This window comes from Papio anubis, chromosome 3, assembly GCF_008728515.1.
Source record: "Papio anubis isolate 15944 chromosome 3, Panubis1.0, whole genome shotgun sequence".
NCBI lineage: Eukaryota > Metazoa > Chordata > Mammalia > Primates > Cercopithecidae > Papio > Papio anubis.
This window is the reverse complement of record NC_044978.1, coordinates 49,270,175-49,293,300: the sequence shown is the minus strand read 5'-3', so window position 1 is coordinate 49,293,300 and position 23,126 is coordinate 49,270,175. Positions and strand designations below refer to the sequence as shown.

At 43.8% G+C, this 23,126-nt stretch overlaps 1 protein-coding gene across 11 annotated transcripts in view; it reads left to right on the top strand.

The window, feature by feature from the left end:
* Nucleotides 1–23,126, top strand: part of MGST2 (microsomal glutathione S-transferase 2) — a 57,751-nt gene that overhangs the window by 5,123 nt on the left and 29,502 nt on the right. For 10 of the 11 annotated variants that reach the window (XR_001902891.3, XR_002521871.2, XR_002521870.1 and 7 more), the window contains exon 2: nt 7,700–7,799. Coding sequence is in view for 6 of the 11 variants with exons in the window: in XM_021938121.1 (XP_021793813.1) it covers nt 7,700–7,799 (100 nt within the window). In the remaining 5 variants the exon portion in view is untranslated. Of the gene's footprint in view, nt 1–7,402; nt 7,440–7,699; nt 7,800–23,126 lie in introns of those variants that run through there. The other variant, XM_003899207.4, reaches the window with a different exon arrangement.

Sequence of the window (23,126 nt, the reverse complement as noted above, 5' to 3'; positions counted from 1 at the left end):
AGAGTCAGTTGAAAAGTAAGCCACACACTGGGTTAATTTAAAAGAACTGGCCTAATGAGATTTGATGGCTTGTAGGGCGTAACTTAACCATTGCCTTGCAAGGCCTTAGGTCTTGTCTACAAGTTGGTGTCTTCTTACTGCAGCTGGCTTTGTTAGTCTTATGATCTCTATTTTAACCTTAATCCTGGGCAGTTGTGCCTAAACTCCAAAAGGGCGGGGGCACAACCAGGTGTGTCCTACCTCCCTTCCCCTCATGGAATTCAGTTTTTCAGGTCTCTCTGGGGTTCCCTTGGCCAAGAGGGAGTCTGTTCAGTTGTTTGGGGGCTCAGGATTTTATTTTTGGTTTCTCCCCAGCACATGTGTATCTCTGGAGAAAGCTAGGGAAAGAGGAAAGACAGGCAAAGCAAAAGAAGATTATTTTCAAGAGGTTTTAATGAACTCAGAAGGGAAATAAAGTTGAAACTACAGAAAAGGTGAAATAGCACCCCACTCCCATCATATAGTCATCATATACATGTATATATGTTTTTAAGACAGAGTCTTGCTCTGTCGCCCAGGCTGGAGTGCAGTGGTGTGATCTCGGCTCACTGCAGCCTCCGCCTCCCAAGGTCAAGCAATTCCCCTGCCTCAGCCTCCCAAGTAGCTGGGACTACAGGCACGCCACCATGCCTGGCTAATTTTTGTTTTTGTTTTTGTTTTGTTTGTTTTTTTGAGACGGAGTCTCACTCTGTGGCCCAGACTAGAGTGTAGTGGTACAATCTCGGCTCACTGCAACCTCTGCCTCCCGGTTTCAAGTGATTCTTCCAGCTCAGCCTCCTGAGTAGCTGGGACTACAGGCACACACCACTGCACCTGGCTAATTTTTGTATTTTTAGTGGAGACGGAGTTTCACCATGTTGGCCAGGCTGGTCTTGATCGCCTGACCTAAAGTGATCCACTCACTTCAGCCTCCCAAAGTGCTGGGATTACAGGCACGAACTACCACACCCGGCCCCACTGTCATCATATTATTCCAAAAATAGCCATAGTCTCTCTGAGGCCCCTGACCTGAGAGAACAGAAGGGCTTCTCTCTCTTTGGGCTGGAGGTGAGCCCAGCTGAATCCTCTTTCTTGGGGCTGGGCTGGGAGTAGGTGGGATATCTCAGTACCTCTTCCATTTACTGAAGCTCATTCCTCACACTTGCTAGTGTCACAAACAGATGCCCACTGGGTGCAATTAGCATAGGAAAATATAGCATTTTTAAAGTTTGCTTACTACCAGCCTCATTTTGAAGCTCTAGTCTCTTGTGCATTACTAATTCATAAGTCTAGGAGCACATATCTTTCATTATTTCCATTTTATAGGTGGAAACAAGAAGACATACCAAGTATTTTCTGCAAGGCTGTGAAGCATGTTAGAAGCAATGGTAATAGCAGGTGCAGAGTGGCCAAGTCCTCATTTCCCCCTCAAAGAACAAATCCCTTTAGCTGAGCCCATGAGTCATTGGCCTTTCCAGATTGATGCTGCCCTGGAGGGACGGAGCCCAGGGTTGGAGACAGTCAGGGCCCATCTGTACATTCCTTCTCGTCAGTCTGCTCTGTATGAATGAGAAAAACTTCAATCCCAAGCATATACACACTTTTTTTTTTTTTTGACTCGGAGTGCGGTGGTGCGATCTCAGCTCACTTCAACCTCCACCTCCTGGGTTTCAGCAAATCTCCTGCTTTAGCCTCCCGAGTAGCTGGGACTGCAGGTGTGCACCACCAAACCCAGCTAATTTTTGTATTTTTAGTAGAGATGGTGTTTCACCATGTTGGCCGGGCTTGTCTCAAACTCCTGACCTCAAGTGATCCGCTTGCCTCAGCCTCCCAAAGTGTTGGGATTACAGGTGTGAGCTACTGGGCCGGCTAGCATTTACACACTTTAGATATTCAGTGACAATGTTTAAATCCTAAACAACAGCTTTTGGTAGCAAAAGGGGATTAGTAGAAGGGAAGAGCCTGCTTTGAGAGCCCTTTCTACACCAGGATCAATATTGACTTCTTATGAGAGGGGAGGTCATATAGGAAACACATTGCCTCTAATACTCTAACACAGGGAGAGACCCAAACTACACACTTGGTGTGGAATTTTAAAAGGAAGCCATTTTTAAAACATTAGCACATGGGAAACAGATATTGAGGTACTAAAACAAGTCAGACAAGGGGATAGTGGGGGAGACAACTGGTAAGGAACTAAAACTGAAAGAAATAATGTGAAGGGAAGTAATAGGTGCTGTAACCCAACTGAACGTGGGCCCATTCACCCAGCACACAGAAACAAACACAAGCACCAGGATTTGCAGTGACAGAAAGGGAGGCATTGATTGCAGGGTGCCAAGCAAGGAGAACTGGGCAGCTAACGCTTAAGACCCTAACTCTCCAATGGCTTTCCGGCAAGGGTTTTACAATTTTATTTATTTTATTATCATTTGAAACAGGGTCTTGCTCTGTCACCCAGGCTGGAGTACAGTGATCCTGGCTCACTGCAGCCTTGTCCTCCTAGGCTCAAGCGATCCTGCTGACTCAGCCTCCTGAGTAGCTGGGACTACAGGCGTGTACCATCACCACACCTGTATTTTTGTATTTTTATTGTATAGACATGGAGTCTCACTATGTTATCCAGGCTGGTCTCAAACTCCTGGGCTCAAGCAGTCCTCCTGCCTCAGCGTCCCAGAATGCTGGGATTACAGGTGTGAGCCACCACACCTAAATGGGTTTTTAAAATTTGTTTTATAGAGATAGGGTCACACTAGGTTGCCCAGGTTGGTCTTGAACTCCTAGTCTCAAGGGATCCTCCTACCTCGGCCTCCTAACATTCTGGATTACAGGAGTAAGCCACCAGATTTGGCCCAAGCAAGGGTTTTTAAAGGCAGGGGTACATTTCAGGAAAGCAGAAGGTAATGGAAAAATAATAAATCAATCCTTGGAGGTTATACCTTGGTTTGGCCCCAAAAGGCAGGATATCTTGACACAAGGGCTTACAGGCCACAGGTGGATTCAGAGATTCTTTAGTTTGCATTTGGTTAAGGGAACAAGGCTTTGTCTAAAAACTTGGGGTCAGCAGAAAGAAATGTTAAGGTTCTAAACTAAAAAGTAGCTGAGACAAGTCTCAATCAATTTAGAAAATTTATTTTGCCAGGGTTAAGGATGTGCCTGTGACACAGCCTCAGGGGGTCCTGACAATATGTGCCCAAGGTGGTCAGGGCACAGCCTAGTTTTATACATTTTAGGGAGACATGAGACATCAATTCATCTATGTCAGATGTACGTTGGTTCAATCCGGAAAGGCGAGACAACTCAAAGTGTGTATCCAGGTCATAGGTAGATAGGAGACATTCTTTTGAGTTTCTGACTAGCCTTTTACTGAATCAAAGGAAGCAATCAAATATGTATTTAAGGCGGGTGGATCACTTGAGGTCAGGAGTTCAAGACCAGCCTGGCCAACATGGTGAAACCCCATCTCTACTAAATATACAAAAAACTAGCTGGGCGTGGTGGCACATACCTGTAATCCCAGCTACTCAGGAGGCTGAGGCAGGATAATTGCTTGAACCTGTGAGGTGGAGATTGCAGTGGGCTGAGATCACGCCACTGCACTCCAGCACGGGTGACAGAATGAGACTATCTTATTTAGGAATAGAATGGGAGGCAGGTTTGTCCAATGCGTTCCCAGCTTGACTTTTCCCTTTGGCTTAGTGATTTGGGGGTCCCGAGATTTATTTTCCTTTCACAAGGTTTAACCTGTGTGTGTGATTCTCTGCAGGCCCCTCAGGAGGAGATTTAGAACAGGGAATGGTGGTCAGGATTCAGTCCTCAGTTCCCGCTTAGCTGAGGTCTGTGTGACAGTGGTCAGCATTTTCCATCTGGTAGGGGTCCTGGTTTCTGAACCTGTGTTCAACTAAGAACCTGTGTTAAGATGTTGCCTTTAGTTTCTATAGGGAACTGAACATCTTGTAACTCTATCTTATTTGGGTGACTATTATTTAAACTATTATTACCTTCTCGCTTAGCGGGTCTGAAGGCTAGCAAGGTGCTTGGAACTTCCCTTGAAGGAACTCAAGAGTGTTTTCTTTATTTCCATGCTTGAGGTGGCTGGCAGGTCCCTAAGAGTGTTCCTTGCCCAGTTTGAATGCCAGAAGTTGATTATGGGGTAAAAAGAGGAAGTTAAGGACAGGAGGCAAGACCTATTGAGGGCTCAAAAACTGACAGAGGAGGAAGTGTGGATGCGGAAGTGAAAGAAGTCCACAGAACTCATCACAAGATGAAGGTGGACCCAGGCATCAGAGTTGATTATCTAATGAAATGAAGGAGAAGAAAGTCATACTGTTTTATAACAAGGAAACTTCGGCAGGCAGGGAGCCATCATCCCCAAAGTTACCTTGTAAAGGGTATCAGAGCCCTGGCAATGGAAAGTGATTGGCCCACAGGGAGTAAGAATTTACCGACAACAGTATAGGTTTGAATAGGAAAGTTTTATTAGATAGAGAGAAAGCTGCAGAAGAATGCAACGGGCTGCCTCAGCGAGAGGACTGAGTGTGCTGGGGGTGGGGGGGGGGATTTTCCTTAGGGGTATTTATGAACCTTAAAGCAAGAGCTTAGGGGTAATTTGGTCCATATTAGCCATGAATGTCATGATGAATGATTACATTTGTAGACATTTTGGTGTCATAATGTCAGCAAGGGTTGCACAATGAGTTTCGTCATGCATGCATTCCAGAGACGTATAGAGGTAGAGAAAGTCTAGTTACGTATAAATTTTAGGGAAAGAAGCCTGAAACTGGCTTTAGATATAGGGAAGATCAATTACTTCTAAACTCCTCGGATGAGGAGTTCTGCCTCTGGATGGTCAGCTTCATGGGCACCAGGTGGTCTTTGCTCTCTTTAGTGGCCCCTCCCTCCTGGCCTCCTCATCTCCAGGCAATCTTTATGCCACTATAGATTCATTTGCATTTTGAGAATTTTATATAAATGAAATTATATGGTAGTACTCTTTTTAAAAAATCCTTGCTTTCGGCCGGGCGCGGTGGCTCAAGCCTGTAATCCCAGCACTTTGGGAGGCCGAGACGGGCGGATCACGAGGTCAGGAGATCGAGACCATCCTGGCTGACATGGTGAAACCCCGTCTCTACTAAAAACTACAAAAAAAAACTTAGCCGGGCGAGGTGGCGGGCGCCTGTAGTCCCAGCTACTCGGGAGGCTGAGGCAGGAGAATGGCATAAACCCAGGAGGTGGAGCTTGCAGTGAGCTGAGATCCGGCCACTGCACTCCAGCCTGGGTGACAGAGCGAGACTCTGTCTCAAAAAAAAAAAAAAAAAAAAAAAAAAAATCCTTGCTTTCATTCAGCATAATTATTTTGAGATTCACTCATTTTTGGGAGTTATCAATAGTTTATTCCTTTTTCTTATTGTTAAGTAGTATCCCATTGTATGGCTCTATCATGGTTTATTTATCTACTCAGTTGTTGATGGACACTCATATGAGTCAGGGTTCTCCAGAGAAACAGAATCAATACATATACTCACACATAGACACACACACACGGAGAATTATTTTAAGGAATTGGCTCACACAACTGTGGGGGCTGGCAAGTCTGAAATCTGCAGGAAAGGCTGGTAGGCAAAAGTTGATGTTACAATCTGGTGTTGAAGGGAGTCTGGAGGCAGAAGTCCTTTCTCTTTGGGGGACCTCAGTCTTACCTCCTAGGGCCTTCAACTGATTGGATGAGGCCCACCCACATGAAGGAGGGTAATCTGCTTTACTCCAAATCAATTGATTTCAATATTAATCACATCTAAAAAAATACCTTCACAGCAACATTTAGGCTGGTGTTTGACCAAACAGCTAGGCACCATATGCTAGCCAAGTTGATGCATAAAATTAGCCATCACAGAGTTGTTCCTGTTACAAACAAAGCTGCTGTGAATATTTGTGTACAATTCTTTGTACTGAAGGAAATAAAAATATTTTACCCAAGATAGATTTCTCTGACAGATTTTGAAATGGCCCTGCAAAGCTGTTTTTTTGTAGGGGAACTTTGCATTGTGGAGAATCTCCGTTAATGCAGCCAGGCCTTCCCTTGTCCAGATCTGGGAGAGATTAATGGAGTCTGACACCTGTAAAGATCTGGAAGGAACACTTACCATCTATTTTCTCTGAGGGGCTACCATCTGTGAGATTTCATCTGCATAATATGACCCCCTGGGCTAGCTGAGCCTCCTCTTCTTCCCCTCCCATATCCTGTCTTGCCACTAAAACCTGACTTACCACCATAATCTGTTTTTTTGGCCATGTTCTGAGCCTGCATTGTTTCTGTGAACCCAAAATATCTGATAAGTCTCAACCAATTTAGAAAGTTTATTTTGTCAAGGTTAAGGACATGCCCGTGACACAGCCTCAGGAGGTCCTGATGACATGTGCCCAAGGTGGTCAGGGTACAGCTTGCTTTTATACATTTCAGAGGGATATGAGACATCAATCAATATGTGCAACATGTACATTGGTTTGGTCCGGGTATGGCAGGAAAACTCAAAGCAGGGGCTTCCAGGTCATAGATAGATAAGAGATAAAGGTTACATTTTTTGAGTCCTTGATAAGCCTTTCACTGAATACACAGTTTAGTCTGGCTCAGTGAATCTGCATTTTGTTTTTTTCTAAGATGGAGTTTCACTCTTGTTGCCCAGGCTGGAATGCAATGGCATGATCTCGGCTCACTGCAACCTCTGCCTCCTGGGTTCAAGTGATTATCCTGCCTCAGCCTCCTGAGTAGTTGGAATTACAGGCATGCACCACCATGCCCGGCAAATTTTTTGTATTTTTAGTAGAGACAGGGTTTCTCCATGTTGGTCAGGCTGGTCTCGCTAACTCCCAACCTCAGGTGATCCACCCGCCTCAGCCTCCTAACGTGCTGGGATTACAAGCGTGAGCCACTGACCGGCGCATTTTTACTTAAGCAATCAGATATGCATTTGTCTCAGGTGAGCAGAGGGATGACTTTCACAGCACCTGTGAAGATAAGCGTTTCCTTGTGGGCAAATTGTGCTTTGTAGCTATCTTATTTAGGAATTAAAATGGGAGGCTGGTTTGCCTGCTGGAGTTCTCAGCTTGACTTTTCCCTTGGCTTAGTGATTTTGGGGTCCTGAGATTTATTTTCCTATCACATTTCTGTAGCCTCAAGATGGCATATGAATTTCTGTACCTCACTGTGGGGCTGGGTCTTTGTTCTGAAGGCTGCTATGTATACATATGAAATAAATGTGTGTGATCTTTCTTTTAACTTCTGTTAATTAATCTGCCTCATGTCAGTGATTTTCAGTGAACCTCCAGGGGGCCAAGGGCTTTGGCCCCTAGAGTATGGACATACAATTTCGTTTCTCTTAGGGAGATACCTATGAGTGGAATGACTGGGTTATACATTGGAGGTACGTCTAACTAAAAGACTCCCTTCCAAACTGTTTTTCAAAGTGGTTGTACCATTTTACATTCCCACCAGCATTGTATGAAAGTTTCAGTTGTTCTCATATCCTCTCCTGTCTGTCTTTTTTAATTGCTATCATCTGTCTTTTTGATTTTAAACATTCTAATAAGTATGTAGTACTATCTAATTGTGATGTAAATTTGCATTTCGCTAATGACTAATGATGTGCCCCATCTTTAACGCAACATTTCCCTTTATTTGCAGGTTATTTTGCTTTGCAAGTTGGAAAGGCAAGATTAAAATACAAAGTTACACCCCCAGCAGTCACTGGGTCACCAGAGTTTGAGAGAGTATTTCGGGCACAGTAAGTAATGCTTCTTCCACCCTTCATGGATCTGTGCCTTTCATAGAGACACAATTCCTGACTAGGGGAAAGGGGTATGGAGAAGACCCTAAGTTCATGTGCAATATCTAGTTATAACAAGTCACTCTTCGCAGCCAAGACTGTTCTCAGAATCCATAAAGTTTGAAGGGTTCGGGACATGAAGTCTCTGCCCACATCTATTACCAATTCAGCAGGGTGTATTTACAGAAAAGGCTGGGATCTCAGGAGGGACTGCTGTGTCTTCCAAGCAGGGTCACTGGGTCAAAGAGGCCCCCTGGAGCCTTGTGAGACCACAACAGTCTGAAGTTGGATTAGTTATGCTACAATTTTCTATCTTATTTTTTCCTCCCTACTTCAAAACAGAGGTAGATCAGGATTAATCTTCTGCCAGTTTCTCTGTGAACCATTTCTTAAAATCAGAAACCTGTAAGAATGAGAAAGCTTGCCAGCTCACATGCATGCACCATGTTTTTGATCATCTTGTGCTCTTGTTTTTTCAGACCCACACAGAATGTTCCACCATAAACATCATGAACTTGCCTGCTGTAAGAATGCTAGGGCGTCCTTTATATTTCATCCCCCAAAATAAGTGCTTTAAGAAACATTTCATGCATCACTACTGATATATCATTGGGTTCTTTTGTTACAATCTTGGGGTTTTTCATTTATGTTTACTAGTGAGATTGGCCTGTACTTTGCCTTTCTTGTCTGGTTCTTGTCTCATTTTGATACAGATGAACCTAGTCTCAAATGAGTTGGAGGAAGCATCCTGTTCTATTTTCTCAGATAACTTTTTTTTTTTTTTGAGATGGAGTCTCACTCTGTCATGCAGGCTGGAGTGCAGTGGCGCAATCTCGGCTCACTGCAAACTCCGCCTCCCGGGTTCACACCATTCTCCTGCCTCAGCCTCCCAAGCAGCTGGGACCACAGGCGACTGCCACCATGCCCGGCTAATTTTTTGTGTTTTTAGTAGAGACAGGGTTTCACCATGTTAGCCAGGGTGGTCTCGATCTCCTGACCTTGTGATCCGCCCACCTCAGCCTCCCAAAGTGCTGGGATTACACTGTGCCCAGCCTCTTCTCAGAGAATTTTAATAAGGTTGGAAGAGTGTATTCCTTCAAGGTTGTATAGAACTTGCCTTAAAATAATCTGGGCCTGATGTTTTTCTTGTGGAAAATTTTTGAATTATGGGATTTGCATTGTTTAATGATTATTGGACTAGGCAGGCTTTTTATTACATCTTGAATCAATTTTGGCAGGCCTTGGTCCTTGAGATGATAACAATGGTCTCTTGATTACCCACTTGCTCCAAGGCGGGTTTTACAGACTACTCCCTAGGCTTGAAAGTGTGGGGTGAATACCACCGGGAGTACACGAGATAATTGTAAGAGGTGTGTAGACTTGGTTTTAAATGACATTGAACTACATGATGAGGAGTCATTCTCATCTCAATTATCTTTGAATCCTTATGTTTATATCAAGTGGAAAGTATTGGTTTGGAGCCAGCATGTCCCACACCTCAAAATTAATGTTTATTTTTATCAAAGTTATACATGTACATGATCTGAAAATAAAGTGGAACTACAGGTTTTATGACAACAAATAACTCTTTCTTGTCCCTACCTCCCCTCACCCTCTATTCCTAGAGATAACCCCTTTTGACTACTACTTTGGGTATTTACTTCTGTATTTCTAAACATTATACTTTCACTGCTATTTATTGATTCACAAATTTTAGACATTGTCAATTGCTTCTTTTCATGGAAGAAAGAATTTCATGCTCCTTTACTTCCTCTTTTCCTTACCTCATCCTTCCAGTAACATTGTATCACTCTGTTGAGTTAAACCAATAGCCAATGTTTATATTATTGTGATTAAGAAAATAATGTTGAAAGCAGAGCCATATAGTATACTGTGGTTACATTTCCTTCTTGTGCAATTTTTTTTCCCCTAGGGTTAATAATTGTCTCTTTATTTCTTTGTTTGCTTAGTTTCATGCCCAAATCTTCTGCAGAACTGAAAATCTCCTTTCATTACATTCAAATGCATTAGATAATCTAGTAATACGTTTTTCTGTCTTGAAGTCATTTCTGCCTGAGTCCTCCACTTTTTGCTCCAAGCTGCGGGATGCTCTTGGTGCTTGCTGCACAGCTGCTGTCCTGGGACTCCTGTCACCATCCTAGAAATTTCCCTTATACTCTCCTGATTTGGATTTCCTGGACCTCCTGTTTTCCTGTTTATTGGCCTTCTCTCTTATTTTAGTGAAGTGTGCCCTTCAGAAGCTTCCTGAGAGAGGGTGAATGTTTGGTAAAGTTTTGAGACTTCACATATCTGAAAATGCACCTTTATCTTGCCTCACAGTTAAGGGATGGCTTGGTTACATACATTTCTGTATTAGAAATCCTTACCCTCAGAGTTTTTGAAAAAGTTTGCTTCATGACTTCCTAGTTTCCGTTGATATTATTGAAATGTTCTGTGCTATTCTGATTCTGGACCTTTTGTTTGGAAACTATGGAAGCTTCAGGATCTTGCCCGGCCTGCTGTCCCAAGATGTTAATAGTATTGTGCTTGTTGAGAGACTTTTTCTTCACTGTGCTCAACCCCAGGTGAGGCCTTTTCACAGCCTGAAAACTCCCGTCCTTCTGTTTTAGAATTTTTTTTAGTTTTAAGACAGGGTCTCACTCTGTCGCCTTGGCTGAAGTACAGTGGCATGATCTCAGCTCACTGCAGCCTTGACCTGCCAGGCTCAGGCAATCCGCCTACCTCTGCCTCCTTAGTATCTGGGACTACAGGTCCGTGCTACCATGCCCTGCTAATATTTGTATTTTTTGGTAGAGATGAGGTTTCACCTTGTTGCCCAGGCTGGTCTCGAACTTCTGGGCTCAAGCAATCTGCCCACCTCAGCCTCCCAAAGTGCTGGGACTACAGGTGTGAGCCACTACTCCTGGCCCAGAATATTTTTTAATATTATTTTTTCCCCCAAATTTCCTCTCCTTCATTTTCTCTGTTCTTTCATTCTTAAAACACACACTAGTTGTGTGTTAACCTCCAGGACTGATCCTCTAGTTTTCTTTTATCTTCAGGTTTTCATATTTTTGAATTTTTGTTCTTTCAGAGGAATTTCTTCAACTTCTAACTTTTTATTGAAATTTCAGATATCATAATTTTAATTTCCAGTAACTTATTTTTATTCTCTGATTGTTTTTTAGTTGTTGGTACTGATGTTAAGCCATCACTTTTTTATTTCATTGATGCAGTTGATTCTCTCATATTTGAGGATTTTAGTTATTATTTAAAAAATTCTCTGTAACATTTCTGTTTCTTCCAAGTATCTTCTTGTATTTTTTGGCCTTTGTCTTTCATTTGTATTTATTATTTACCCATTAAATATTTATTGAGCACCTCTGTGTACTGGGCATTGTTGTCATAGCTTGGCCTAGATCCATGAACAAATCCGACAAAAATCCTTGCCCTCTTGGAGTTTGCTGAGGAAGCCAGAAAATAAACAATAAGCAGATGATATTATAAGAAAATAATATAAGCTGGGTATAGTAGCTCACACCTGTAATCCCAGGGACTCAGGAGGCCCAGATGGGAGGACTGCTTGAGACCAGAAGTTCAAGAGCAGCCTGGGCAACATAACAAGAGCCCGCTCTCTCTATTGAAAAAAAAATTAAAAAATTAGCCATGTGTGGGTGCATACCTGTAGTCCTAGCTACTTGGGAGGCTAAGGTGGGAGGACTGGTTGAGCCCAGGGGTTCAAGGCTTCAGTGAGCTTTGATCATGCCACTATACTCCAGCCTGGGCAACAGAGAAAGACTCCAACTCAAAATAAAAGAGAACATCATATATTATGTTAGAAGGTAATCGGTGCTAAAAAAAAAAGAAAACAAAAAAAGATAGCATTGTAAGAGGGTATGGGATGGGTTCCTGGGGGGTGAGTTGGTGGTTTGTGATGTCCAATAGGGCCATGGGTGTAGGTCCTGCTGAGAAGATGGCATTTGTGAACATGTAGAGAAAGAGCTCTTGGGTCAGAGAGAATAGTCAGGGAAAAGCCCTTAACTGGGGATACACCTAGTGGGTTAGTCAGGAGGTCAGGGGGCTGCAGAGGAGGAGCCTGGCAGGGAGTGGGAGGAGGTCAAGTCAGAGAGGTCAGAGATGGCTGCGTCACACTGGGCCTTAAAGGCCACTGTAGGGGACTTTGGCTTTTCTCTGAGTGAAATGGAAAGTCATGACAGGGTTTTAAGCAGAAGAGTGACATGATCTTATATTTTAAAAGGAGAATCCTGTTTGCTGAGAAGAGTCTGTATGGAGGCATTGGTAGAAGCACAAAATTCATTTAGAAAGCTATAGCAAAATTCATTTAGAAAGCTATATAGAGATGATGGTAGCTGTGTTGCAGAATTTTTGCTCCTTAGTTCAGCTAAAACTGGGTTCCTGTCACATGGCCAGGAAAGATTAGGCGTGCTGATACATTGAAGGGTGAGTAGAGCAGAATTTATTGGATGTAAAGGAAAAAACAAAAGAAAAAGAAACCCTCAGCAAAGCGAGAGGGGGTCCTACTCACAGGCCCCTGCCTCGCAGGTTGATTCCAGGTCACCATCCACTAGCTGGAGACCAGGCTCCTCCTCCTGCACAAGGTGCGAACTTCCTGTGGCTCCTCCCCATTCCCCCAGTGAGCGTGCAGGCTTTATTCAGGAAGAATCAGTCTGGAAAGGGTGGGCGAACAGGGGCAGTTCTCCCTCAGGGTGGCGGGTTTCATGCTGGATGAGCTGTCCGGCCTTTCAGCCTTCAGGCTTTTTTAGAGTTGAGGGTGGGGTTTCACCAGGGACCCTTGGCTGTCTCCTGTCTCTGTCAGCTAGAGCCAGGGAGATAGCAGTGAAATGATGGCAAGTGGTCAGGTTCTGGATATATTTTGAGGGTAGACTCAATAGAATTTTCTGACATAATGAATGTGAAGTGTGAGAACAGTCAAGAATGGTTCTTGGATTATTGGCCTGAGCATCCATCCCAAAGGATGATGTTGTGATGATCTGAGACAGAGAAGGCTGCAGGAGAAGCGGTTTTGGGGAAGAATTAGGAGGTTCGGTCTTGACATGTTGTGTTTGAGATGTGGCTTATGCTACCATCAAGGAGAGGCCTTAAGCATTATGATCTACTAAGCTATTTGGATTGTTTATGATTGCATCATAAACTGACAAATACATTGTTGGTTACACCTCCAAGCAGAGAGGCAGCTGGATAAACAAATCTGCATTTTAAGACAGAGATCTGAGCTGGAAATATAAATTCAGGAGTCATTGGCACAGGAAGATGATTTACGGCCATGAGACTGGATAAAATCACTTAGGGGAGTGTGTGTAGGTGTATTATTCCGTTTTCACGCTGCTGATAAAGACGTACCGGAGACTGAGCAATTTAAAAAACAAAGAGGTTTAATTATACTTACAGTTCCATGTGGCTGGGGAAGCCTCACAATCATGGAGAAAGGCAAGTCACATCCTACATGGATGGCAGCAGGCAAAAAAAGAGAGCTTGTGCAGGGGAAATGCCTCTTTTAAAAACTATCAGATTTTTTTTTTTTTTTTTTTTTTTGAGGTGGAGTTTCACTCTGTCGCTCAGGCTGGAGTGCAGTGGCCGCAATCTTGGCTCGCTGCAACCGCCACCTCCCAAGTTCAAGCAATTCTTGTGCCTCAGCCTCCTGAGCACTGGAATTACAGGTGCCTGCCACCATGCCTAGCTCATTTTTTGTACTTTTAGTAGACGCAGGGTTTCACCATGTTGACTGGGCTGGTCTCGAATGCCTGAACTCAGGTGATCCGACTGTCTTGGCCTCCCAAAGTGTGGTGGGATTACAGGTATGAGCCACCGTACCCGGCCTAAAACAGTGAGACATATTCACTGTCATAAGAATAGCATGGGAAAGACTTGCCCCTATGATTCAATTACTCCTGCCAGGACCCTCCCACAACACGTGGGAATTCAAGATGAGACTGGGGTGGGGACACAGCCAAACCATATCAGTAGGTAAAGAAGAAAAGAGGACTGAGCCCTGATGGCATTAGGAGGTCAAGATGATAAGGGTCCTGCAGAAAGATCTGAATAAAGGAGATCTTAGGGGTTTTACCCAAACATCAGGTATTAATAATTCTCAACTGGCTGTTAAGAAAGAGGCATTAGAGAGTGATGTGGAAGCTCCATGTGCATGGCTGGGGCTTACGATTGGTCAGGAGGCAGCTTTTTTCTGGAGAACCCCCAAAGTATCTGTAGGTAATCTTTCTGGTACCACTCGGTTTCTCTAGAGACAACTCTTTAAACCTCCTTCAGCAGTTGAAGGAAAGAGGGTTGGAGATAGGATAATAGGCCTGACTTTTGAGAGTGCAGTAGGTAAAGACAGGAAGGTTTTTCGACTGTGCAGTGTGCAGCATGCAGATTCTGACTGTTTTCAGGACAGAATTTTACCCCCACCCTCTATTGTTCCTGAAGTCCCCAACAGCCTCTGGTTCTGTTTCTCCAGGCAATAAGCCTCCCACCTCCTGTGATGGGGAGCAGGGTGGGGCTCAGGAGTGGGAAGCATAGGTGGAGGGCAGCTAAGCCCTCCTTATTCAGTCTTTCAACCACTCTTATGTTCCAGCCTTTGGCCTCTGAGGTACCTGGGGTGCCCAATTCCTGAGCTTCTTTTGATTCTGGGGTAAGGATGGTCTCAGTCTTCATTGCTTCTTCCTTCAGCAGGCACGTAGGTTTCGGCTTTCTGCACTCTACCAGTCCAGCCACTGTTCCTCCATGTGCTGTCTTTCCTGCACAAATTTGCTAATGTCTCTCTTCCACTCTTTTTTTTTTTGGTTTGGTTTTTTTTTTTTTTTTGAGGCGGAGTCTCCCTCTGTCGCCCAGGCTGGCGTGCAGTGGCCGGATCTCAGCTCACTGCAAGCTCCGCCTCCCAGGTTTACGCCATTCTCCTGCCTCAGCCTCCCGAGTAGCTGGGACTACAGGCGCCTGCCACCTCGCCCGGCTAGATTTTTGTATTTTTTAGTAGAGACGGGGTTTCACCGTGTTAGCCAGGATGGTCTTGATCTCCTGACCTTGTGATCCGCCCATCTCGGCCTCCCAAAGTGCTGGGATTACAGGCTTGAGCCACCGCGCCCGGCCTCTCTTCCACTCTTGAGAGCTTGTTTGGAGGTTCTAGCAGGAGGGCGTAGCTACTCATATACCCTTGACTGAAAACTGGTCCTCCTGTATCGAGGATGGCCGTCCTCTTTGGCTGAGCATGCAGCTTTGGGAGGGACACACATGGAGTGGGGAGGGAGGAAGGGAACACCCACCTAGCCATCCAGATCAGCTGAATCAACCTGGCAATTGATGGGGTGACTGATGTTGCAGCCAGATCACCTTCACTTCCTCTCTCTGATTCTTGTGATCTGCTCTCATTCTCTTTGTTCTTGATTACTTGTATCTATTTTTTTTTTCTTTTACCAGCATTTTAGTGAAGCTTCAGAAGTGAGGAGAAATGAATATGGGTTCTATCTGCCATGTTTAGCAGGAAGTCATCACCACATGTTTTTGACATCCTGTGCACACCCATTTTCCCTTGTCAACAAAAAGAGTCAAACGCTATAAAATACTTAAAGAGATTTATGTATGTATTTATTTATTTTTTAGACAGAATCTCACTCTGTCGCTGAGACTGGCATGGAATGGCGCAATCTTGGCTCACTGCAACCTCCCCTTCCTGGGTTCAAGCAATTCTTTTGCCTTAGTCTCCCAAGTAGCTGGGACTACAGGCACGTGCCACCACACCCGGCTAATTGTTATATTTTTAGTAGAGACAGGGTTTCACCATGTTGGCCAGGCTGGTCTCAAAGTCCTGACCTCAAGTGATCCACCCTCCTCGGCCTCCCAAAGTGCTGGGATTACACACATGAGCCACCACACCCAGCCTGAAGAGGTTTATTCTAAGTCAAATATCAGTGATCATAGCCCATGCCACAGCCCTCAGGAGGTCCTGAGAACACGTGCCCAGTTTGGTTGGGGTGCAACTTGGCTTTATACATTTTAGGGAGATATGAAACTTCAATAAAATACATTTAAGAAATACATTGGTTTTGTCCAGAAAAGTGGGACAATGTGAAGTGGGGTGGAGTGGGGGCAGGGGGCTTCCAGCTTAAAGGTAGATTTAAAATTTTTTCTGGTTGACAACTGGTTGAGTTTATCTAAAGACCTGGGATCAGCAGAAGGGAATGTCTGGGTTAAGATAAAGGATTATGGAGACCAAAGTTCTTATTTGCAGAGGAAGCCTTCAGATACTAGGCTTCAGAGAGAATAGCTTGTAAAATGTTTCTTATCAGACTTAAAGTCCGTGTTGCTGTTAATGCTGAAGAGGTATAAGGGGGTATGTCCGACTCTCACTTTCCATCATGACCTGAAACAGCCTCTCAGGTTAAATTTTAAAAGAGCCCCGGCTGGGGAGGAAGTCCATTCAGATGGCTGGGGGGCCTTAGAATTTAATTTTTGGTTTATACCCTATTCGACAGAGAAAGAGTCTCATGCTCAGAGCCTTCAGCAATCAATAGTGTCTAACTAGAATTTTAGTAACTTTTTGTTTTCAATGGGTTTATTTTTATACTTATCCTTTATTTAGAAAGTTATACTCTGTCCGCACTTGTAATAATATAAAATTTGTTTTTTCCTAATTTCAGCAAAAAGAAGCTGATTTGTAGAAAGATAGTGCTACATTAAAAGGCTAAAACTTTGACAGTGTTAGGTTAATGCTTGAAGTTTGGGAGACACTATGCTATTTATAAAAATCATCACAGGAAGAAATTCCAGATCTTCCCACTTTGTCTTTCATGATCTGAAAATTTCTTGTTGGAAACTACTGGGTATCCAGTAGGCTAAGTCCCTGGGCCACTTCTTGGTTCTATTTTTATTCTCATAGTTTCCACAAATTTGACTTTCTTTGAAGTTATTTTGCTCTCCCTCCTCTTCTATATCTGGAATCCTCTTGTCCCAGGAATAAAACTGAACACCACTTCCAAGTATTTCTCTCCAGTTACTATTTATAAAGTAAGTACTGTATACAAACCCAGTTTCCTTGTTAGAAATGTTTTGCTTTGTTGGATTAATCATGGTAGAACAGAGAGTGGTTAAAAAATGACGATCAATAATCAGGACAGATTTGGAGCCAGGAAATACCTTGAGCAACCACACAGCAGTTGTTCCCCTGGTTTCTCACTGAAGAATGATTGGGGATGGCTCCACTCCATACTTCGAATTTCTTTTTGAATTTTCCACAGCCCTAGCCCAATTTTTGCCTTAGATTCTAAGGTGTAGGATAAATCAGGCCAAACCAGATCAGAGTCATTGCTTGCAAAGCCATTTAGACTTTCTCTGAAGTAGTTAGAGCAGAATTCCCTGGAATAACAGTTCAGTCCAAAGCCTACTTGGTTATCTGTTCTTTTTCCTGGAGGAGGAATACACTGTCTTTTCTGGCTCTCCTGGACCAGAAGCGCTGGTTTCCCTTTGCCTCTTTGGAAGGACTTAGAGCTTAGAGGTCTGGCCTTTTCCCTACTCTTTTCTCCTGCTGATTTTGCCCTCAGCATAGCCAAGAAGCCCAAAGTTATGACTAATTCTATCTTTAGGTGGACCTCGACATCTCATCAGCAGTCACTTTAAGGTTCACTGATCCTAAAGGACTGTTTCTTGTTCGAAGGTCATCTGAGGCTAGGTATCTATTTGTGAGCAGAGCTGATATGGAGTCCAGCCTTTCTGAGTTACTAGCCCTGGGCTCCTTAGAATCTCCACCCACTTCCTCTTCCCTTTCTTACAGGAGACGACTTACAGATGACAGTCTCTAGAGTCTTGTTGTCTTTCACAATTTTTTAAAATTGTGAAAATAGTAACTATAATTTCACCAAGGACCGTTCCTTTATGTTATTGCTGAACTTAGAAAATTCTATCTTGTCTAATCTGAGCACCTTGATCCCTTTAGAGGAAAGTCATTTTATAAAATCTAAAAAGTAGATCCAAGTAATAAATCGATCTTCTTGCAATTTAAATACATTTCCTCTGATTCTGCCTTCACTGGAAGGGGAGAATAGCTGCTGACCTCACTCCTTTTCATGTGCTGAAAGACCATTATTAAGCATCTTTCATCTTTTGGATTTTGAGGCTAGGGAGCACTAATTCTTCACCTTTTTTTCTCCAACCATTTAGAAATTTTGGTTCTCTTTAGACAAAAATTTTTAATATTCTTTCTAAACCTGGAGTCTAGATGTATATCTAGTATAATAATGCTTTCTTTGGTGCTGGTAAAGGCAGAAGAATTGCCTCTTAGTTCTTGCGAATGCACTCCTATTTGCTTAATGCTGAATTATTCAGTTCCTATTCCAAAATTAACCTGCCACAAGGCACAGGTAAGCCTAATCATCGTGGATCTTGGTACCCTTTAGAAATATTAGCCTCTTCTCACTCTACTGTGATTCTGGGTTTTTTTGGGTTTTTTTGTTTTTTTTTGTTTTACATTTTATTAACTTTTCAATGTCATTTTGAATTCTGATTCTGAAATTTGGAAATTAAAATGAGTGACCTTAATGCATGTCTAAAAACTATGGAGAAAGGAAAATTTACAAGAATAGTGATTTCTCAGATATTCTGCAACTATAAGATTACATTAATGTGGGCCACTGACTTTTGCAATGAGTGGAAAAAAGTAGAAGAAAAAGAGACAGTAAACATATTACTATTTTCTTACAAGCGTAATCATCATGGACAATAGCAGAAAGCACTAGATGCCCTTATCCCCTCACTTATCATAAAGGGCTAGGGGCTGGGTGCAGTGGCCCATGCCTGTAATCCCAGCACTTTTGGGAGGCCAAGGCGGGTGGATCACTTGAGGTCAGGAGTTCAGGACCAGCCTGGCCAACATGGTGAAACCTCATTTCTATTAAAAAATACAAAAATTAGCTGGGCGTGGTGGCACCTGCCTGTAATCCCAGCTACTCGGGAGGCTGGGGCAGGAGAATCATTTGAACCCAGGAGGCAGAGGTTGCAGTGAGCTGAGATCACGCCACTGCACTCCAGCCTGGGTGACAGAGTGAGACTCCATCTCAAAAAAAAGAAAAAAAGAAAAAAAGAAAAAGGGATCTCCCAAAATGACGGAGTGACTCTGTGTGATGAGCTCCTCAAACTCCATTGTCCTTGCAGATACCAAGCAGCATCTGTCACATAAGCCGGGAGATTCTCCAAGTGATCAGGGGACAAGAAGGAGCTGGGATGCAGAGGAAATGCAAATCTCCCTTCCCTGCATGCTCTTTGTGTTCCCTATAAGCAGCAACACTGAAGGGCAGTGGTGGGACTCATGCCCTCCTGCCACCAGCCACCACCTACCTATTGTGTCCCCACTCAGAGTTACTTGACAAGGAGCAATTTAGACAGTTACACATCTCTATAAAAAGATTAACTCCAGCAACCTCTCATCCCAAGCCTTTTCTGAGCATATTAACCTGTTGCTCTGATCCCAGTCAGTGTAATCATCCAAAAGACCGCCCGGGGCCAAAGTCAGAAGACCAAGGCCAGGTCATCCATTCAGAGTGCAAGCGGCTCATGGCAGTGTGCAGCCCACTGCTTCAGTGAGTCACCTAAACAAGAGGAGAAAGAATCAGGAGCAAACAAAAAACCTGCAAGAAGCAAACCTCCTTTGAATTGCTTTGTCTGTTTTTATTTAGAAAAAGATCTACTATGAGCATGGCATTAGAAATGGCTCATGAAGTTTTCCCTTAGGAGAATGTTTCATATTTTCTGAACAAAGTTGTTGCAAGCAAAGTTGCATATTGTGTTCATTGGACACCGTCAAATAGAAAAATATTCATAAAAAGTTTTAGGCCACAGGTCTCCCAAGTGATGTGCCCACATTGAAGGAATACACTAAGTAATCCACTGGGAGGGTGAGGAAAATATTGGAGCATCTGTTTATACTGATTCTTAAAATCCTATCCTTTAATTAAAAAAAAATTTTTTTGAGACAGAGCCTTGCTCTGTTGCCCAGGCTGGAGTGCAGTGGTGTGATCTTGGCTCACTGCAATCTCCGTCTCCTGGGTTCAAGCGATTCTTCTGCCTCAGCCTCCTGAGTAGCTGGGACTACAGGCACGTGCCACCATGCTCGGCTAATTTTTGTATTTTTAATAGAGTCAAGGTTTCACCATATTGGCCAGGTTGGTCTTGAACTCCTGACGTCAAGTGATCCACCTGCCTCGGCCTCCCAAAGTGCTAGGATTACAAGCATGAGCCACCGCTCCTGGCCCTAAATTTTTTAAAAAAATTTTTATGTTTTTATAGAGATGAGGTCTCACTGTGTTGCCCAGGCTGGTCTCAAACTCCTGGCTCAAATGATCCTCCTGCCTCTGCCTCCCAAAGGCCCAGGATTATAGGCATGAACCAGCTTCCTGGCCCTCCATCCTTTAATTTTTATGTTTGTTTTATAATGAATATGATATTCCTTTCCAGTTGAATGTATTAGCTGTGCTAATAGATAAATCCCAGATTTTCCATGGTTTAACACAGTAGAAGTTCATGTCCTGCTCAAGTACGGTCCTGTGAGGGCCTCCTCTGCTACAGGAGGATGTGTGCATATTTTTATGGGGCTGTGCAACTGTTAGGGCTATGCAATCAGAAAAGTTTGGAGAGTAGTGTTGAAGGAACTGTCAGATTTGGAGCTGCCAGGCCACAATTTGATTCTTTTCCCCACCCCCAAATAACATAAACTTTGTAGTATACTTATTGACTGAGACAAGGCCCAAATAGGACTTAGTTTGGGGCCATCCTCACTGCTCCTGGCTACCAGATCCAGGTGGGAATGCACAGTAGTCCTGAGCCCCCGGGGCCCAGGCTCCATGGTATTGGGATGGACAACAAGGGGTCTCAGCAGCTTTAACTACTCAGTCTCCACAGTGCCCACTGGACTGTCCCTCAGAGTGACCAACTCTTTCCAGTGCTTCTGGATCTTACCCAGTTTTAGTACTTAAAGCTCCATGTCCCCCTAAATTCCTCAGTCCCAGACAAATGAAGATCGCTTTCATGGGAAGCTTCGATATCAAAGGAGCATGGGATTGTTCAAAGAGGGCTCTCACCAGGGAATGAGTAGATAGCCTGTTTTCCCATGGACAGCCTGTTTCTCCAATATGGACATGCAGGAGAGGAGACAGTGGTCATAATCAACCATACCCCCTGTTCTCACAAGCAGGGAAACTGACAGCTGCTGCAGGCTGTTTGCTGTTCCATTTGGGAAATTTTCCTGAGGATCTCCTGTAATAAGAGGATAGAATATATCTGCCTTCATGACTTAAAAGAGGCTATACATTATTTTCATGTTGGTTTTCATGTCAGTGAAACTGTAATTAGCCACTGACAGGATTGTCAAGAAGTAATTTTCAGAGTTTGGTCCCCTTGAGTTAAACATGCCTGCTGACAGCTTACTGAGGACGTGTTATTGTGGGGATACCATCCAGGCCTGGAGGGACCCAGAATCAGGCAGAAGGATGCGGTCACATGGCGGAGGGACTGGAGGAGGTGACAATTAGCAGGTAGAATGGGATTCCAGGTATTTCAAGGCCAAGCAATACTTGGTGCTTTCACCAGGCAGGCAGCAGGGAAGACTGTCAGCAACAAACAGGGCACCCAACTGGCGGTCACATAATTATTTTCAATCTCTGAGAGATGATAGGAAGAAATGGGCAAAGTCTTATTTCCGAGGGACTAAGGCTTGAGGCAGGTCAGCAAAAGAGGGACCAGGGTGAAAATACAATGAGCACACTGGAACGTGAGGTTGGGGTGAGCTCAGCAGTGACCAGCCACTTGTAGGGGACAAATGGCCTATTTCTTGAGAAAGAAAGGTGCAGAGATATGGTGCTAAGCTGCTCCAGTACTCCAGGTGTTGCCATCTGTGAGCACAAATGCAGTTGCAATCACATCCTTGCCTAAATCTCAATGACTTCTAGCCACCTACTGCTCACCCAGGATCCCAGCACCCCCGTTCCGCATCTTCCCAATTCCTTCTGGGAATACAGGGGATGTGCCCAGGAACACAGCTCCCGCTGGCAAGCAATTGAAGGGAGGGGCTGTGCCACTGTCCTGCTCCCCAGTCCTCTGTGAGTACAGTACCCTCCCCAGGTTCTGGAGTGCCTTCCACCACCGCCAGGAGCTGCTCTGGGTCTGTGGCAGAGGGAGATTAAGGGTGTGACTCTCCCTGACTTTGTCTCCTCTGTCATCTGAGGCATGGCACCGCTTGTGTCTGGAATCTCACCAAGCTTTTCATGAGGACGATCTGTCAGCGTCTGTTCTGGTCTCTGGTTTCCCATTAGGTGTGAAACTAGTTCTCTAGCTTGTGGGGGCAGCAGGGGGAACTCCAAAACATCCCCTCTATTTTTATTTCCTTTCTCCTTGCTCAAAGGCCTTCTTCCTCTTTCAGATAAGAGACACAAAAGCACACATGCCCATCAACTAATGTGGACAGACACCCAAAGAGCTTCTGCCATCTGCAGTGTGGTTTCTACATAGTTAGGACATTCTTATACAATATTATCTCTTTGTTCCCAGATGCCAAGCCAAGGACACTAGAAAAACCTCTAAGTAATTAGACTTTTATGAAGGCTAACCTGGTCTATTTTTGAAGGTGCTTTTAAAACAATCTTATCACACCTAATTTTGAATAAAAATATGTTGTGGAAAAACTTGATGCTTACATTTGGAATAATTTAAGGTGTATTACAAAACAATAAATGATGGGACAGTTGTGTTATGTTTCCAAAAAAGTTCATATAAAATTTCAGTCAGTGTGAAAGGACTAGAGCCTTCCTCTGCTGCTACTCCATTTACCTCGTGGGAAACAGGTCTATGGATTTAGCCAAGGAAAAAGAAACCTGGGAACGCTGTTTATTCTTTGCATAGTTGTAATATAAAGTACGAATTTTATCAAGTATGTTTTCACTGACCCTATCCTCGCCACCCAAAAAGACGTTAATGGAAAGACAACCATCAGAAGCAAAATCATGCCAAGAATGAGAAACAGCAGGAGGAAAAACTTTGTTTACTTCTGTGAGTTCTAGAAAGTTGTAGTTACGGTTTGTGAGATTATCAGTGTTAGGCTTTAGACAAGACATTCCTTGGGTCACTAGTGGCCTTTTGGGTGGTAATGACAACAGTCCAAAAAGGAAGAAGAAAGCAATTTTGCATTCATATTATCCATTTCCAATTTTTTTTTTTTTTTTTTTTGGAGACAGAGTCTCGCTCTGTCACCCAGGCTGGAGTGCTGTGGCC